The 20,154-nt window shown below is 36.1% G+C and overlaps 1 protein-coding gene across 1 annotated transcript in view; it reads left to right on the top strand.

Annotated features, from left to right (window-relative positions):
- Positions 1 to 20,154, top strand: part of LOC118851064 (ankyrin repeat domain-containing protein 26-like) — a 107,043-nt gene that overhangs the window by 52,538 nt on the left and 34,351 nt on the right. Inside the window, exons 13-19 of the mRNA XM_036760634.1 lie at positions 1,991 to 2,275; positions 4,664 to 4,756; positions 11,189 to 11,488; positions 14,577 to 14,876; positions 16,792 to 16,841; positions 17,505 to 17,643; positions 19,733 to 19,946. Coding sequence (XP_036616529.1) covers positions 1,991 to 2,275; positions 4,664 to 4,756; positions 11,189 to 11,488; positions 14,577 to 14,876; positions 16,792 to 16,841; positions 17,505 to 17,643; positions 19,733 to 19,946 — 1,381 coding nt within the window. The remainder of the gene's footprint in view (positions 1 to 1,990; positions 2,276 to 4,663; positions 4,757 to 11,188; positions 11,489 to 14,576; positions 14,877 to 16,791; positions 16,842 to 17,504; positions 17,644 to 19,732; positions 19,947 to 20,154) is intronic.

Genomic DNA, 20,154 nt, shown 5'->3' with positions numbered 1-20,154 from the left:
GAAAAACTCACCTGCCAGCAAACATTTAGGACACGAAGGAGTGCTGGATTCTAAGGCCCTTGACAGTAGGTCTCTAACCAGCCTTAATTCATCTGCTCTTATTCCTCTCTTTTCAGTGAAACTGTTCTATTTTTATTCTGTATTTTGTCCTGCCCTGTGTTTCTTCCATGTGTCCATTCAGGACATTGGTCGAAATCTCTGTCTTCCTTCAGAAACATTCTCAGGCCTAAACTCCAGGAATCTTTCCTGGCCTGTATTAGTTTTCCTGACAACTATTTCCCATTTGATTTGTTAGTTTCTTTTAAATAATACTTCTTATCAACATTACCAACTAATGTCGTAGAGCACTTCTACTGTACATAATGCTATAATCCATCCTAAGGTTTACTAAACTTAGACACAACAGCCATTGTTCTTTCTGAACTTTTCATAAAGCAAAACATAGAACAAATGTAATTAGTAACAAAAAGAATTACAAGTAATATTCACTTACCCCAAGGACCACTGAGTTCATTGGTCCTAGTCTAGATGCTCTGGAAACTGATACTTCCCCTCCCCAACTTGTCAGAGTTACATACAGTCTTCTTTATTCATTTCTGAGGCTAAAAAATCAACTTATTGCCAGGCTTTGAATGATGCTCACAGAGAATACACATAAGGACAAGCATTGCTCACATTTAGCAGCATAGACTATCCCTCTCTCCTGGAAATTAACCACATGTTCCAGCTGTCAATAGCCAGTTGAGTGTTTTCTTAATCAGAAAATCCTGCCAGCATGAGTGAAGCAAAAGAGCCCTAAGGTTAGCAAAATACTACGCAATTTGTGTATCCTCTATCCAGAAGGAGGGCTATTGATGTCTTTTTTAGCTTAGTTGAATAAGTAAAAACATTTACAGAGAAGTTAATTATAATGCTTATATTACTGATGCGTTTGGAATAAATAAGAGATACAGCACTGCGCTTGGTGCTGTTTTGGAGGTACCTTTTTAAAACTTCTTTCAATTTCTTAATCCTTTTGTGGACTGATGTATAGTAAACCTAATTTTATAATTTAGTATAGTAAACAATTTCTTGAGACTTTTTTGGACTGACATATATTAAACTAATTTAATATTATAAAATATATGATGCTTTCAGACCTTCAAATTGTATTTTCTGAGATTTATTGTCAATATGTACATAGCTTTGCTTTCCATTTATGTTGAATGACATATGTTGAGTTTATATATTAATATTGAATTAGTAATTGAGATGATTAAACAAATTTTGCTTTTTAAAGTTACTCAAAATAAAAAAAAAGTTTTGTACATCATTTCTTAGATATTTTATATACCTTCTTTCATGAATGGGTCAAGAAACTTCAAGTGGACAAAATGGATACATGAAGCATAGGCATGCTTTTAGGCAATGTGGGTATGGAAAGAAATGAAAATGTATTGTTAACAATTATTCTACAAATGCATAGCTAAGTGGATGTATTCAGAACATTTATTTCTGAGCGTTAGTTGTGTGATAGAAATATGGTTTATAGATTGTTTTAAACTCTATTTTATCTTTGCTGTTTACATATTGCCTGATTTTGCAAATTACATAACTAATTAAGGAATCATTCACACTAGGAACACTTGTGGTATAACTGCATTAATCACTCTTATTGCTTGGAAGATATGCTGTTGCATTATTAGAGCATCAACTTTGTAATTAACCCCTGTGGAACTTGATTATCTCTTAAAAAAGAAAACCTTTATGTCTGTCGTTGATTAGCATACTTATCATGCTTATATTACTGATGCTTATTGAATAAATAAGAGGTAAAGCACTGTGCTTGGTGCTGTTTTGGAAAAACTTTTACAATTCTTTCAGTTTCTTATACATTTGTAGACTGGTGTATAGTAAACCTACATTTATAATTTAGTCTAGGAAACAATTTCTTAAGACTTTTTGGACTAACTATTGTCCTGACTGTTTGATTCCAATGTTTCCTTTTCAGATGCATCTGATTGGGATTCTACTAGTACTTCTGCAAAAAATGAGAGTCACAGAAGTTCCAAGGATTTGAATTTTCATGGAGATTATCCTTGCCAGTCATTGCCTGTGACTAAAGATCAGTCAGGATCCACAGATTTTGGAAGAATTCCTTCAAAGGAAGATGCAGCAGCTGGAGCTGGAAGTGGCCCTGAGACTGGGTTTAGGGTTGTGATTCTAGGAGAAAAACCAGCCCCTGAGAAGGAGTGTGAACCACAGCTCTCTCTAAAAAAAGAGGAAGGTAAAGAAGGTAATGAAGAAGCAGGTTTTTTTCGTAGGTACATTTTCCATAGGTAACTTATTTGCTCAATGTGATACATTCCAATCATTCTTAGATTAGGTAAGCAAATTATCTGATAAAAGTCATGTGATGACAAAATGCCTTTCTTGTTTCTTCTCTTCTTATGCTGCCTAGAGTCTAGGAAGTGTTTTTTAAAGAGGTATTTTGATTTTCACCTTTAACCAGTGTAACATATTCCACAAGCATTGAAAGGGAGTAGCTTAGCACTCTGCGATAAATTAGTCTTCTCCTGTTTAATTAACTGTGATTTGCTACTTGACTTCTTTTTGGTGTTTAACAACCTAAAACCATTATGCTAATGTAGATTTATGTTCACATATAAAATCCATATACTGAAGTTTTTCTTATTTGTCTCTCATTTGAATCATTTTAGCTATCTTCCCCAAAACTATATGTAATTGATGTAACTTTTCTCAAGTATTCAATGACCTGGTTACTTGATGCTTCCCAGTAATTGTTTCCATGAAATTGGTTAGGATGGAATACATTATCATACCAGGGAATATCTTTTTAATACCATTATTTGAATCTCCATAAATTAAGATAATTGTGTCATATTCAGGTTTATATCATTTTCTTCAACAGATTTGTTTGACCTGTGTCATACAGTTGTGTCTTCCTAATCTTTAGAAGATCTGTTAATCTTTTCACCTCTGTGAATTTCTCTCCATGTAATCATACACTGTCTAGCTCTGAGGTAACCAAAAGTTTACAGTGATTTTCAAATTAACTGCTGGAGTATTATCTGCATATCTTGCTTTCATGGCTTAATTAGCGCAGCTTATAGAGTTACTTAATGATACAGAACTCTATATTTATTTCCCTATGCAACTTGGCATCAAGAAAAGGACATTTTTTCCTGCTTCTTTGAGATAGTACTGGCCAGTGGTTTCACATATTAAGATTTGTGTTTTGTTTCTCTGTCTTTTGAAATAATCAGATTGATTTTGCCTTTTTAAAATTCATTTTATCCTCTCAGTGCCTAAGTCATGATTCTTTGTCAAAACTTCAACTGTCCTATAATAAGTTCAATTTAGAAATCCAGTTCTCTTATCACTCTTCTATTCTTATGGATAGTTTTAGAAAACAGAATGAGCTTGATTTCAGTTTAGTGAGTTGGTTATACAGATATCTTCCCTCTGATACAAGCACATGTCACACAGTCCTTTTTGGTGATAGAGAGTAGACTTGTATTCTATCGGCATGAATTAACTCCTTCGTTCAGTGCAGGGTAGCACTTTCTCTGAAACTTAGGGTCTCAGAGAATTGACTAGAGCACTGAAAGAGGAAGCGATTTGTTAACAATCCCACAGCCAATATCAAAATCAGAGGTGGGACTCAGGCTGAGGCCTTCCTCATTCTAGGGCCAGCTCTCCATCCACGCTGCCTCTCAAACTTCACTGGTCTCTCTCCTCTCCCTTGCTTTGACACCTATGGTTATGTATTCCATGCATCTATCAGAAAAAATGCATACTAAGAAAATATGTCATATCTTCATTTTTTGAAAATCTTATGCATCTGCTTATTAAAGGCCATTAATTTTCAGACACTTGCAACATTGGACAAGAGATTCCATAGGCTGATGACAGTAAATGGTGACAGAAAAACAAAAGCAGGCAACAGGAAGCCAGAAATGCAGATAGTGGAATATGTCTGCATTGGAACCAGGAAGAGAAAGCAACCAAAGCCTCCTTTGCTTTTATAAATTGTAAGACAGGGTATGAGGCCTTCAGTCTGTCCTGCAAGTTCTTATTATTACTTTTACACATACACATGTTTGCCTCCCCAAATTCATGTATTCAAGAATAGATTATGCTTTTTGTTCTCTTCATTCTTGGCAACTTTTGCCTTACCTTCCTGCCTGTTGGCATTTAATTCTATAGTCTAAGGATGTAAAAATGAGGTGGCCATAGGATAAAATACAAAGTTAAAAAATTTCCAATATTTTAGCAGAAAAACTCACCTGCCAACAAATGTGTAGGAGATGAAGGAGTGTTGGATTCTAAGGCCCTTGACAGTAGGACTCTAACCAGCCTTAATTCATCCTGCTCTTATTCTCTTTTCAACCCAACTGTTCTATTAATCTGTATTTTGTCCTGCGCTGTGTTTCTTCCATGTGTCCATTCAAGCCATGTGTTGAAATCTCTGTGTTCCTTCAGGAACTCTTTCAGTTAAAAACTCCAGGAATCTCTCCTGGATTGTACATGTTTTCCTGACAATTATTTCCCAATATATGATTTGTTAGTTTCTTTTAAAAGATGTACTTCTTATCAACATTATCAACCAATGTTACAGAGCACTTATTGCTACATCCGTGATACTGTAATCCTTCCCAAGGTTTATTAAACTTCGACACAACAGCCATTGTTCTTTTTGAACTTTTTGTAAAGGAAAATACAGAACAAATGTTTAATAGTAGCAAACAGGATTGTAAGTAAATATTCACTTACCCCAAGGACTGCTGAGTTCATTGGTCTAGACTATAGTCTATTTGCTCTGGAAAGTGATACAGATTGAGGCCACTTGCCCTCTCCACCTTGTCTGAGTTATATATGTCTTCTTCATTCATTTCTGAATGAATTATTATCTTATTGCCAGGCTTTGAATGATGCCCACACGCAATACACATGATGCAAGCATTGCTCACCTCTAGCAGCATAGGCTATCCCCCCAGTTGTCTATGCCCATTGGAATTTTTTCATCCTCAGGGCCTGGATGAAAAAAAAAAAGAATGCTGGGGGTGGAACCAAGATGGCAGCTGGAAAGCAGGGACTAGCGTGAGCTCCCCGCAAAGTCCCTCCAAAAACCCATAGAAATGGCTCTGAACCAATTCTAGAACTGCAGAACCCACCAAATAGCAGAGGAAAGCAGGGATCCAGCCCAGGACAGCCTGGATATTTGCTGGGTGAGGTTTTTCACCGGGAGCTGGGAGCAGAGCAGAGTGGAGCAGAGCCCAGTGTGGGCGGCATGGACCAACCAGACCAGGAGCCGGGCAAAGCGTGCCCTACAGCCCTGAATTGGTGAGCTGCAGCAGTTACCAGACTTCTCAACCCACAAACACCAAAGACAACAGAGAAGGTTAGAGGGAAAAGCTGCTGGGGACAGAGTGAAAGAAGGAGTTTGTGGTTCAGCCACCGGCCTGGGGCAGCAGAGGTGGGGCAGCTACAAAACTACAGCTGTGGTTGCTTCTGGCCTCAGGCCCACCTGGTAGAAGGAATTAAGTGTGGATCAGAGCAGGAGTGAAGAGCCTGCTGAAGATCTAAGTCCAGTCCGGGTTGGGGGTTCTTGGGGAAGGAGGAGTGCTGGTGTGGCAGAGCTGGTGCATCTCCCCAAGCTTGGAACCTAGTTCTCTTAACTCTACAAGCAGTCATACCCCACTGAAAAACTCAAGGATCAAGTAAGTTGGCTGGGAACATGGCCAGGCAATGAAAATGCACCCAGATTCAGTCTCAGACTTTGGAATCTTTCTTTGGTGATAAAGAAGACCAAAACGTACAGCCAGAAGAAGTCAACAAAGTCAAAGAGCGTACAACAAAAGCCTCCAAGAAAAACATGAACTGGTCTCAGGCCATGGAAGAGCTCCAAAAGGTTTTGGAAAAGCAAGTTAGAGAAGTAGAGGAAAAAATGGGAAGAGAAATGAGAACGATGAGAAACCATGAAAAACAAGTCAATGACTTGCTAAAGGAGACCCCCAAAAATACTGAAAAATATACTGAAGAAACAACACCTTAAAAATAGACTAACTCAAATGGCAAAAGAGCTCCAAAAAGCCAATGAGGAGAAGAATGCCTTGAAAGGCAGAATTAGCCAAATGGAAAAGGAGGTCCAAATGACCACTGAAGAAAATGCCACCTTAAAATTAGATTGGAGCAAGTGGAAGCTTGTGGCTTGATGAGCAATCAAGATATTATAAAACAGAACCAAAGGAATGAAAAAATGGAAGACAATGTGAAATATCTCATTGGAAAAACCACTGACCTGGAAAATAGATCCAGGAGAGATAATTTAAAAATTATTGGACTTCCTGAAAGCCATGATCAAAAAAAGAGCCTAGATATCTTCTTTCAAGAAATTATCAAGGAGAACTGCCCTGATATTCTAGAGCCAGAGGGCAAAATAGAAATTGAAAGAATCCACTGATTGCCTCCTCAAATAGATCCGAAATAGAAAACTCCTAGGCATATTGTTGCCAAATTCCAGAGCTCCCAGATCAAAGAGAAAATACTGCAAGCAGCCAGAAAGAAACAATTTGAGTATTGTGGAAACATAATCAGAACAATACAAGATCTAGCAACTTCTACATTAAGAGATCGATGGGCTTGGAATACGATATTCCAGAGGTCAATGGAGCTAGGATTAAAACCAAGAATCACCTGCTCAGCAAAACTGAGTATCATGCTCCAAGGCAAAATATGGATTTTTAATAAAATAGAGGACTTTTAAGCTTTCTCAGTGAAAAGACCAGAGCTGAATAGAAAATTTGACTTTCAAACACAAGAATCAAGAGAAGCATGAAAAGGTAATCAAGAAAAAGAAATTGCAAGGGACTTACTAAAGTTGAGCTGTTTTGTTTAAATTCCTATATACAAAGATGATGTATATGATTCATGAGACCTCAGTATTAGGGTAGCTGAAGGGAATTGCTTATACATATATATATATATATATATAATTATTTACATATATAACACACACACATATTGTGTATATATATACACACACATATATGTAATATATGTATATGTGTGTATAGGTATGTATATGTATGTTTATGTGTATATATATGTATATATGAGTGTGTATGTATGTATATATGTATGTGTATATGTAGAGAGAGGGAGAGAGAGAGAGCGGGCACAGGGTGAGTTGAAGGGAAGATATCTAAAAGAAATAAAATCAAATTAAAGGATGAGAGAGGAATATATTGAGACAGGGAGATAGGGAGAGATAAATGGGGTAAATTATCTTGCATAAAAGTGGCAAGAAAAAGCAGTTCTGTAGGAAGAGAAGAGAAGGCAGTTGAGGGGGAATGAGTGAATCTTGCTCTCATCAGATTTGACTTGAGGAGGGAATACCATACATACTCAATTGGGTATCTTACCCCACAGGAAAAAAGGAGGAAGAAGATAAAAAACAGGAGGATGATAGAAGGGAGGGCATAAAGGGGTGAGGTAATCAAAAACAAACACTTTCGAAAGGGGACATGGTCAAGGGAGAAAATTCAATAAAGGGGGATAGGATAGGAAGTAGCAATATATAGTTAGTCTTTCACAACATGAGTATTGTGGAAAGGGTATACATAATGATAGACATGTGGCCTATGTTGAATTGCTTGACTTGTTATGGAGGTGAGTGGGAAGGGAAGAGGGAAGAGAATTTGGAACTCAAAGTTTTAAAAACAGATGTTCAAAAACAAAAATAAAGTTTTTGCATGCAACTAGAAATAAGATACACAGGCAATGGGGGGTAGAAATTTTCTTGCCCTACAAGAAAGGAAGGGAAAAAGGGGATGGGAGGGGATTGGGGTGATAGAAGGGAGGGCTTGACTGGGGAACAGGGCAACCAGAATATATGCCATCTTGGAGTGAGGGGGGAGGGTAGAAATGGGATAAATTTGTAATTCAAACTCTTGTGAAATCAATGCTGAAAACTAAATATACTAAATAAAAAGGTAAAAAAAATGAATGCTAAGCTTAGAGACATATTAGGCAATCTGTTTATCCCTTCTGTATGCAGTAAGAGATTAATCAATGTCATTTTTAGCCAAGTTGAGTGAGTAAAATATACACAGAAGTTAGTATCAAGCTTATATTACTGATGCTTATCGAATAAATAAGAGGTAAGCATTGTGCTGGTGCTGTTTGGGAATACTTTAAAACTTCTTTCAAGAAGTGGAGTCACGATGGCGGCTGGAGAGTGAGACTTGTGTTAGCTCCCCCCCAGGTCCCTCCAACACCTATAAAAATGGCTCTGAACAAATTCTAGAACTGCAGAACCCCGCAAAATAGCAGGGCGAAGCAGGGCTCCAGCACAGGACTTGCCTGGATGATCAGTGAGTAAGGTCTATAGTGCACTGAGGTGGGAGCGGAGGCAGCAGAGAACAGCGTGGGCTGCCCCCGGACCAACCAGAGTGGGAGCCGGGCAGAGCAGGCCCTAGCACCCTGAGTCAGTGAGCTGTGGCAGTGTACCAGAATTCTCAACCCACAAACACCAAAGACAACAGAGAAGGAAGTAGGAAAAGCTGCGGAGGACAGAGTGAACAGAGTTCAAGGTTTTGTCACTGCCCAGAGGCAGCAGGGGTGGTGCAGCTACAGAAATACAGCTGCAGTTACTTCTAGCCCTAGGCCTACCTGGTGGGAGAAATTAAGTGGCAGATCAGAACTTGAGTGCAGAGCCTGCTTAAGATCTGAGTCCAGTCCTGGTTGGCAGTACTTGGGGGAGGAGGAGTGCTGGTGTGGCAGAGCTGGCTGTATAGAAATGCCTCTGAAAATAACAGCCCATCCCCTCAAGCTTGCAACAAAGTACTCTTTACTCTACAAGCAGTTATAGCCCGATGAAAAATTCAAGGGTCAAGTAGTTGGCTGGGAACATGGCCAGGCCTTGAAACAGACTCAGATTCAAACTCAGACTTTGGAATATTTTTTTGGTGACAAAGAAGACCAAACATACAACCAGAAGAAGTCAACAAAGGCAAAGAGCTTACATCAAAAGCCTCCAAGTAAAGCATGAACTGGTCTCAAGCCATGGAAGAGCTCAAAAGGATTTGGAAAAAGCAAGTTAGAGAAGTAGAGGAAAAATTAGGAAGAGAATGAGAGTGATGCATGAAAAACAAGTCAATGACTTGCTAAAGGATACCCAAAAATACAGAAAAAACAACACTTTAAAAATAGACTAACTCAAATGGCAAAAGGGCTCCAAAAAGCCAATAGGAGAAGAATGCCTTGAAAGGCAGAATTAGCCAAATGGAAAAAAGAGGTCCAAAAGACCACTGAAGAAATACTACCTTAAAAATTAGATGGAGCATGTGGAAGCTAGTGAATTTATGAGAAATCAAGATATTATAAAACAGAACCAAAGGAATGCAAAAGTGGAAGACAGTGTGATATATCTTATTGGAAAACCACTGACCTGGAAAATAGATCCAGGAGAGATAATTTAAAAATTATGGACTTCCTGAAAACCATGATCAAAAAAAAAAGAGCCTAGATATCATCTTTCAAGAATTATCCAGGAGAACTGCCCTGTTATTCTAGAGCCAGAGGGTAAAATAGAAATTGAAAGACTCCACCGATTGCTTCCTCAAAAAGATCCCCAAAAGAAAACTCCTAGAACATTGTTGCCAAATTACAGAGCTCCAGATCAAGGAGAAAATATTGCAAGCAGCAGAAAGAAACAACTTGAGTATTGCAGAAACACAATCAAGACAATCCAAGATCTAGCAGCTTCTACATTAAGGGATTGAAGGGCTTGGAATATGATATTCTGGAGGTAAATGGTGCTAGGATTAAACCAAGAATTACCTACCCAGCAAAACTGAGTATCATGCTTCAAGGCAAAATATGGATTTTCAATAAATAGAGGACTTTCAAGCTTTCTCAGTGAAAAGACCAGAGCTGAATAGAAATTTGACTTTTAAACACAAGAATCAAGAGAAGCACGAAAAGGTAGAAAAGAAAGAGAAAGCATAAGGGACTTACTAAAGCTGAACTGTTTTGTTTACATTCCTACTGGAAAGATGATGTGTATAATTCATGAGAATTCAGTATTAGGGTAGCTGAAGGGAATATACATATGTATATGTGTATGTGTATATGTATGTCTATATTATATATATATATATATATATATATATATATATATATATATATATATATATATAGACACACACACACACACACAGAGGGCACAGGGTGAGTTGAATATGAAGGGATGATATCTAAATAATAAAATCAAATTAAGGGATGAGAGAGGAATATATTGAAAGAGGGAGAAAGGGAAAGATAGAATGGGGTAAATTATCTTGCATAAAAGTGGCAAGAAAAGCAGTCTGTAGGAAGGAGGAGGGGGTAGGTGAGGGGGAATGAGTGACTCTTGCTGTCATCGGATTTGACCTGAGGAGGGAATAACATACACCCTCAATTGGGTATCTTACCCCACAGGAAAGAAGGAGGAATAAGATAGAAAAGGGGGGACAATATAAGGAGGGCAGATAGGGGGATGAGCTAATCAAAAACAAACACTTTCAAAAGGGACAGGGCCAAGGGAGAAAACTGAATAAAGTGGCATAGGTTAGGAAGGAGCAAAATATAGTTAGTCTTTCACAACATGAGTATTGTGGAAGGGTTTTTAAAATGATACACGTGTGGCCTATGTTGAATTGGTTGCCTTCTTAGGGAGGGTGGGTGGGAAGGGAAGAGGGGAGAGAATTTGGAACTCAAAGTTTTAAAAACAGATATTAAAAAAAAGTTTTTGCATGCAACTAGGAAATAAGATACACAGGCAATGGGACGTAGAAATGTATGTTGCCCTACAAGAAAGTAAGGGAAAGGGAATGTGAGGGAGTGGGGTGACAGAAGGGAGGGCTGACTGGGGAACATGGTAACCAGAGTATATGCCATTTTGGAGTGAGCAGGAAGGTGAAATGGGGAGAAAATTTGTAATTCAAACTCTTGTGAAAATCAATGCTGAAAAGTAAATATATTAAATAATTAATTTTTAAAAAACTTCTTTCTGTTTCTTAGTACATTTGTAGACTGGTGCATAGTAAACCTGCGTTTATAATTTAGTCTAGGAAACAATTTCTTAAGACTTTTTTGGACTAACTATTGTCCTGACTGTTTGATTCCAATGTTTCCATTTCAGATGCATCTGATTGGGATTCTACCAGTACTTCTGCAAAAAATGAGAGTCACAGAAGTTCCAAGCATTTGAATTTTCATGGAGATTATTCTTGCCAGTCATTGCCTGTGACTGAAGATCAGTCAGGATCCACAGATTTTGAAAGGATTCCTTCAAAGGAAGATGCAGCAGCTGGAGCTGGAAGTGGCCCTGAGAATGGGTTTAGGGTTGTGATTCTAGAAGAAAAACCAGCCCCCCAGAAGCAGTGTGAACTACAGCTCTCTCTAAAAAGAGAGGAAGGTAAAGAAGGTACTGAAGAAGCAGGTAGAGTTAACCTTCTGAATTTTCTATAGGTAATATATTTGCTCAATGTGTTACATTCCAATCATTCTTAGATTAGGTAAGCAAATTAACTGATAAAAGTCATGTGATGACAAAATGCCTTTCTTGTTCCTTCTCTTCTTATGCATCCTAGAGTCTAAGAAGTGTTTTTAAAAAGGTATTTTGATTTTCTCCTTTAACCAGTGTGACATATTCCACAAGTGTTGAAAGGGATTAGCTTAGAACTCTGCCATAAATTAGTCTTCTCTTGTCTAATTAACTGTGATTTGCCACTTGACTTTCTTTTGGTGTTTAAAAACCCCAAACCATTTTGCTTATATAGATTTATATTCACATATAAAATCCGCATGAATGTTATTTCTTTTTTCTCCATTTTGGATTATTTATAGCTATCTTCCCCAAAGCTATATATAATTGATGTAACTTTTCCCAAATATTAAATTGCCTGGTTACTTGATGCTTCCCAGTAATTGTTTCCATGAAATTGGTTAGGATGGAACACAATTACCATATCAGGGAATATCTTTTAATACTATCACTAGAATCTCCATAAATATAAGATAATTGTGTCATATTCAGGTTTATATCAGTTTTTTTCAATAGATTTGTTTGACCTGTGTCATAGCATTATCATTCCTAATCATTACAAGATCTGTTAATCTTTTCACCTCTGTGAATTTCTCTCCATGTAATCATACACTGTCTAGCTCTGAAATAACCAAACTTTTGCAGTGATTTTCAAATTAACTGAGGGAGTATTATCTGCATATGTTGCTTTCATGTTTTCATGGCTTAATTTGCAAAGCTCATAGAGTTACTTAATGATACAGAACTCATTTACATTTATTTCCCTATGCAACTTGGCATCAAGGAAGAGGACCTTTTTTCCTGATTCTTTTGAGACAGTACTGGACTGTGGTTTCACATATTAAGATTTGTGCTTTGTTTTCTCTGTCTTTCGAAATAATCAGATTGATTTTATCTTTTTAAAATTCATTTTATCCTCTCAGTGCCTAAGTCATGATTCTTTGTCTCTAAACTTAGTTCAAAAATTCAACTGTCCTATAATAATTTCAATTTAGAAATCCAGTTCTCTTATTAATCACTCTTCTATTCTTATGGATAGTTTAGGAAACAGAATGAGCTTGATTTCAGTTTAATGAGTTGGTTATACAGATATCTTCCCTCTGATACAAGCCCATGTCACACAGTTCTTTTTGGTGATAGAGAGTGGACTTGTAATTCCATTGACATGAATTAATTCCCTCGATCAGTGCAGGGCAGCACTTTCTCTGAAACTTAGGGTCTCAGAGAATTGACTAGAGCACTGAAAGGGTAAGTGATTCGTTAATAATCACACAGCCAAATCAAAGTTGCTGCCTCTCAAACTTCACTGTTCTCTCTTATCTGCCTGGCTCTGACACTTATGGTTATCTATTCTCTGTGTCTATCAGAAAAAATGAAAACTGAAGAAAATATGTCATAAACGTCATTTTTGAAAATTTTATGCATCAGCTTATTAAAGGCCATTAATGTTCAGACACTTGCAACATTGGACAAGAGATTCCATAGCCTCATGACAGAAGAACAAGAGTAGGCAACAGGAAGTCAGAAATGTAGATAGTAGAATGTCTGCATTGGAACCAGGAAGAGAAAGCAACCAAAGCCTCCTTTGCTTTCATAAATTGTTAGAGAGGGTATGAGGGCCTCAGTCTGTACTGCAAGTTCTTATTACTTACTTTTACACGTACACATGTTTGCCTCCCCAAATTCATGTACTCAAGAATAGATTATGGTTTTTGTTCTCTTCATTCTTGGCAACTTTTGCCTTAACCTTCCTGCCTGTTCGCATCTAGTTCGGTAGTCTAAGGATGTAAAAATGAGGTGGCCATAGGATAAAGTACAAAGTTAAAAAATTTCGAATAGTTTAGCAGAAAAATTCACATGCCAGCAAATGTGTAGGAGATGAAGGAGTGCTGGATTCTAAGGCCCTTGACAGTAGGACTCTAACCAGCCTTAATTCATCCTGCTCTTATTCTCCCTCTTTTCAGCCAAACTATTCTATTATTTATTCTGTATTTTTTCCTGCCCTGTGTTTTATCCATGTGTCCATTCAGGCCATCTGTTGAAATCTCTGTCTTTCTTCAGAAACATTTTCAGGTGAAAACTCCAGGAATCTTTCCTGGATTGTACATGTTTTCCTGACAATTATTTCCTAATATATTGATTTGTTACTTTCTTTTAAAGATGTATTTTTTATCAACATTATCAACTAATCTTGCAGAGCACCTACTGCTACATACATGATACTGTAGTCCATCCCAAGGTTTACTAAACTTCGACACAACAGCCATTGTTCTGTTTGAACTTTTTGTAAAGGAAAACATAGAACAAATGTTTAATAGTAACAAACAGGATTATAAGTAAATATTCACTTACCCCAAGGACTGCTGAGTTCATTGTTCTAGACTATAGTTTATTTGCTCTGGAAAATGATACAGGTTGAGGCCACTTGCCCTCCCCACCTTGTTATATATAATCTTCTTCATTCATTTCTGAGGCAAAAAGTAACAAAAACCCTTTATCTTATTGCCAGGCTTTGAATGATGCCCACACTGAATATAGGCATGATGATAAGCATTGCTCACCTCTAGCGGCATAGGCTATGCCTCCCAATTGTCTATACCCATTGGAGTTTTTTCATTCTCTGGGCCTGAATGAAAAAAATGAATGCTAAGCTTAAAGACATATTAGGCAATATGTTTATCCTTTCTGTATGCAGTAAGAGGATAATTAGTGTCTTTTTTAGCCAAGTTGAGTGAGTAAAAACATATACACCGAAGTTAGTTTTCATGCTTATTTTCCTGATGCTTATTGAATAAATAAGAGGTAAAGCACTGTGCTTGGTGCTGTTTTGGAAATATTTACTTTAAAACTTCTTTCAGTTTCTTAATATATTTGTAAACTGGTGTATAATAAACCTACATTTATAATTTAGTGTAGTAAACAATTTCGTATGCTTTTTTTGGACTATTTTCTTGATTATTTGATTCCAATGTTTCCTTTTCAGATGCATCTCATTGGGATTCTACCAGTACTTCTGTGAAAAATGAGAGTCACAGAAGTTCCAAGCATTTGAATTTTCATGGAGATTATCCTTGCCAATCACTGCTAGTGACCAAAGACCAGTCAGGATCCACAGATTTTGGAAGGAGTCCTTCAAAGGAAACTGAAGCAGCTGGAGCTGGAAGTGGCCCTGAGACTGGGTTTAGGGTTGTGATTCTAGGAGAAAAACCAGCCCCGGAGGAGCAGTGTGAACTACAGCTCTCTCTAAAAAGAGAGGAAGGTAAAGAAGGTACTGAAGAAGCAGGTAGAGTTAACCTTCTGAATTTTCCATAGGTAACTTATTTGCTCAATTTGTTACATTCCAATCATTCTTAGATTAGGTAAGCAAATTAACTGATAAAAGTCATGTGACTGACAAAATTTTTTTCTTGTTTCTTTTCTTATGCAGCCTAGCGTCTAGGAAGTGTTTTTTAAAGAGATATTTTGAGTTTCTCCTTTAACCAGTGTGACATATTCCACAAGCATTGAAAGGGAGTAGCTTAGAACTCTGCCATAAATTAGTCTTCTCTTGTCTAATTAACTGTGATTTGCTACTTGACTTTCTTTTGGTGTTTAAAAACCTAAAACCATTATGCTTATATTGATAAAATTCATATACTAAAGGTTTTTCTTATTTTCCTCTCATTTTTGGATCATTTATAGCTGTCTCCTCTAAAACTATATATAATTGATATAACTCTTCCCAAATATTAAATTGCCTGGTTACTTGATGCTTCCCAGTAATTGTTTTCATGAAATTGTTTAGGATGGAATACAATTACCATACCAGGGAATATCTTTTAATACTGTTATTACAATCTCCAGATATTAAGATAATTGTTTCAAATTCAGGTTTATATCGGTTTTTTTCCAATAGATTTGTTTGACCTATGGCATATATGGTTATCTCTTCCTAATCTTTAGAAGATCTGTTAATCTTTTCACCTCTGTGAATTTCTCTCCATGTAATCATACTCTGTCTAGTTCTGAGGTAACTAAAAGTTTTACAGTGAATTTCAAATTAACTCCTGAAGTATTACCTGCACATCTTTTTACCTTGTTACTTGTCTTAATCAGAGTAGCTTATAGAGTTACTTAATAATACAGACCTCATTTTGTTTTTCTTCCCTATGCAAAATACATCAAGGAAAAGGACTATTTTTCCTACTTCTTTTGAGACAGGCCTAGTCAGTGTTTTCACTTATTAAGTTTTAGGTTTTGTTATCTCTGTCTTTTGAAATAATCAGATTGATTTTGTCTTTTTTAAATTCATTTTGTCCTCTCCCTGCCTAAAGTCATGATTCTTTGTCTCTGAACTCAGTTCAGAAATTAATCTGTCTTGCAATGAGATAAATTTAGAAATCCAGTTCTGTCGTTAATCACTTTTCTATTCTTGTGCCAAAGAAATTTGTTACCCTAAAAGGAGGCATGTGGACACCAGGGAGTCTGGTCTAGTATCTTTATACCACCAAGCTGTCCTTCATTGTTGTCTGACTTGTTATCTAAAGAAATCTAATCCACTGTCTCTAACCCTGCAGGTAGACTCAAGCAATGAATATTTCTTAGTCACAGAAGAGAAGGAAGGGGTTGTTGTTAACTGTTCATTCCCAATTTCCAGTCAGTCATCTTGTTCTCATCTCCAGGATGCTGTTTACTCCTTGTTTTCCCACCTACCCATCTCTGTTCTTTGTTCTCTTTTACTTCCCCAAACTCTATGAAGGCTGGTAATCCTATCTCATGGTCCTATCTCATGTCATTGAGAAAGACAAGTGACCCAATTTCTTGGTTACTGCCAGTCTAACTAGTAAAGTGATCATGCATAGATCATTGTCTCTTAGTTAACCTTCAATTTTCAAATGTATCAGTTTCATCTCAAATATAGAAATCAAACTTCACAGCTTCCTATGACTTGGTATGAAATGAGCATGTCATAAGAAATTTAAAATGTAGCAGTAGATTGAGGTTACAAAATAATTAGATAAATGCATTATTAGTAAAATGGAAACTTCTTCTGTTTTATTCCTTATTTTAAAGTAGATTACTCTAGATAAATTATAGCTGTCCTAACTGCCATTACTGTTAATGGGGGGATTTCATTTATATAATAAAAGTAATTCTAAATAAAATAATTTTTTCCTTAAATATTAATATCAATCTCACATGATAATTGGAATTTAAAGGATCATCAGAGGAAAGCCAAGAAAGTTTTGATAAAAGTGACCTGGAACAGGTATGTTAAAAATGAAATTCAAATCTCCGATATTTTACTTTAGCAAAAGTGCTTTTCATTCTAGTTTGTTGGAAGTTTGTCAGAACTTAGTTTACTTTTAAATGCATTTTAAATTGGTTTAGAAAATAATACATATTTCAGTGAACAGATAGGATGCCTTTTTTCATTTAAAAGCATAGGAATCTTTAATCTGAAAATGGGTACTTTTAGAAATAGTTTCCTTGTGAAATATGTCCATTGTGAATGCTAGAAAACTAATGATATTGCTGGATTCCCCCTCATTTTCCCCATATATAAATTGAAGGCTATCATCTGTGAGAGATATTGTGACTATTTATGATAATTTTCATAGGGTTCTTAAATAATTCAGCTTCTAGGTAGTTAGTTGGCATAGTAGATAGAGTCAAGAAGATTTGAGTTTGAATCCATCCTTGGGCTCCTCACTAACTGTATGCTCCTGGACTAGTGACCTAACCTCTCTTAGCCTGTTTCCTCATTTGTAAAATAATTTTGAGTAATGCTTATTTCACAAAATGTTTGTGAGGATGCCATGAGATAATGTAAGTAAAGTGTTGTGAAAACCTTAAAGTGCGACATAAATGTGAGCCATTGTTATTATTTTTATATTTTTATCATTTTACCCTGCTATTATGTATCCTATAGGACAAAGTTCAGATGGATGCAGATGATGTTGATGACCTCACTCAGTTATCTGACACAGCTATAGAGGATTATGATTTACCTCCTTTAAACTGTAAGAATATTTTGTTGTTGATTGAACAACTTAGTGTTCATTGTAAAGGTAAGAATATTTTTAAATTTCCTAACAGAATACCAGTGTTAAACAGAAACCAAAGATATGGGTATATACAGGAGAATATCACTGAAGTCTTATCCCATTGACTCAGAATAAAGTAGTGTTGACTTTGGGTTCTTGGAGGATCTGATATTAGAGCCTAATCTCTGGAAGGCCTTGGCCAAGGTGAAAGGGTTGCCTGCAGGGTGATGAATTTTTCAGCAACCTTCTATTAGTTTCCATTCAAAAAGAACTACTAAATATCTACTGTGTGCTAAATACATGAAGTTTAGATAAGTTTTCTCATTGAGGGTGCAGTCTAACAGGTGGATATAGCCCACATAGATAACTCTTATATATATATATATATGAAATTCTTGAGGAGCACAGTCATATTGCTACATGAAGTTCAATGTAGGAAAGAACATTAACTATCAAGAATCAGTAACCTGTATGTGAAGGTACCATTTGAGTTGAGTTTTAAAGGATAGGCTTGAATTGAGTCGGGATAGATCATGGGGGCATAGGGGGAATGAAGTGAACATTTCAAGCATGGAAACTCAGAGTAAAGAGGCAGGAAAATGACAGTGAAAAATCCAGTTTTACTGGACAGTATATAGCAGTAAGAAGTAAAAATGGAAAGGTAAGGGATTACAAATTTGTAGAGGTCCTAGATTTTGTCTATAGTCAAATCCCTTAAATTTGGAACTTCAGTTTCAATTGTGGAAGAATGTGTTTTTAAGCCTATATGTTATATTACATAATGTGTGCTATTAATATTGCATGCCAGGATAAGGTGTATGAATTTTGTTTGGTTGATAATAGAGAACCATTGAAGAGATTGACGTGACTAGATGTATAAAGATATCAGGCAGTGATCTCTTTCGTGGTAAGAATAGCCAAAATATTAAAATCAATCAAAAAAATGGCTAAAAATGTCAACAATCTTGCAAATGTTCTGCCTAGTTTTCATAATTCTTCTGTCAGCATGGCAGATGGAATAGTGTACTGAACATGATGCCATGAATAAGCTAGGTTCAAATTCTGCCATATACACCTACTATAATTGTGTGAATTTTAACTAGTCCTTTAACTTCTCTGTGCCTCATTTTCTCCTTTTGCTTTGAATCTTTGAGCCTATCATTCCCCTTACTATCAGTTTCACTTCCTGGTACAACCATTGTGTTTACCATTAGCATTTGTGTTTTGTCCTTGGTGTTTCAATTCTGCTAAACACAAAAATATTTGAAGAATTGCAAGTTGCCAAGGAAAACCTAATAATCAAATCAGTTGAATCTGTAACTTGATATAACACGTATTTCTTACTCTGGATTAGATCTAAATTTCGGTATGTATCTCTCTTCCAAATAAAGTGCCTAGTGTTTGTCGCAGCTATTTTTCTTAATGCTCTGAAGATTTTTTCACTTTCTTCTGCTGTTTCATCTATATTTTGTGTAAAGTTACCAGAAGTCTGGCCAATGAATAAATGAAGATTGATGTTATTGTATGAATGTTACAAATTATTTATGTTTCTAGAGAAGAAACAGTGTTTACATATAACTAAAGTAAAACATATTTATGATAGTTATAAAATAATTCTTCATATTTATAATATTTAGATATTAAGCATATAATCCATTTAATTAATTTTATTTGTCCCATTCAGAGTGCACATCAGAATGTTTACTTTTCACACATTTTTTTCATATTGTAAAGAATTCTAAGGTTTCAAATGGTGTTTTATAAAGTAATGTGTAACTTAGAAATTCTTTTTAATTGTCCAAAATGCCCAGAGGGAAATTGATTACTTTCAAATTCACTGTTAATCTTTTGACAGAATAATATTTTGACATATTCTTAGGTTTATATAAAATTATTTTGTCATTGCCAGAGTATCTGAATTCTAAGTATACTGCTACTGTCCTGCAGATTTTAAAATACTCATGTTTTTATTTACTTGGTGTTTTTCTCTGTACGGATCCTATTAGCCTTTTGAAAATTGAGGATGCAGTTCTTAGATATGAGCAATCAATAGAACTTAAAAATCTGCTGATTTGAAAATACTCATATTTTTATTGTGTTTTTCTCTGTACAGATCCTATTAGCCTTTTGAAAATTGAGGATGCAGTTCTTAGATATGATCGATCAATAGAACTTAAGAAAGGACATTGTACACTACTCACCAGAAAAGTTAAGAGTTTACAAAACAAGATTACTGGACTGCAGGAAAAATTATCAGAAACAAGAGAAATGAAATTTCAGTTGGAGCTTCAAAAAGTAGAATGGGACATAGAATTCCATAGCCTCAGGTATGGAACTCATGAGCTTAAATAAAGACTTGAAAGCATTTATCTTACCTTGAAGCAATGTGAAAGAGGATTTGAGGTTAGGAAGTCAACAATGACACATCTTTAAAATAACATTATTAATGAGCCCTACTTATTCCTTCTTACTCTACGGACATCTATGAGAGATGCATTTTTAGTGAATTTTCAAAACTGTGGCACTATTACTTGC

This window comes from Trichosurus vulpecula, chromosome 5, assembly GCF_011100635.1.
Source record: "Trichosurus vulpecula isolate mTriVul1 chromosome 5, mTriVul1.pri, whole genome shotgun sequence".
Lineage (NCBI taxonomy): Eukaryota > Metazoa > Chordata > Mammalia > Diprotodontia > Phalangeridae > Trichosurus > Trichosurus vulpecula.
Note: the sequence above shows the minus strand (reverse complement) of the source record. Positions and strands in the feature narration are given on the sequence as shown.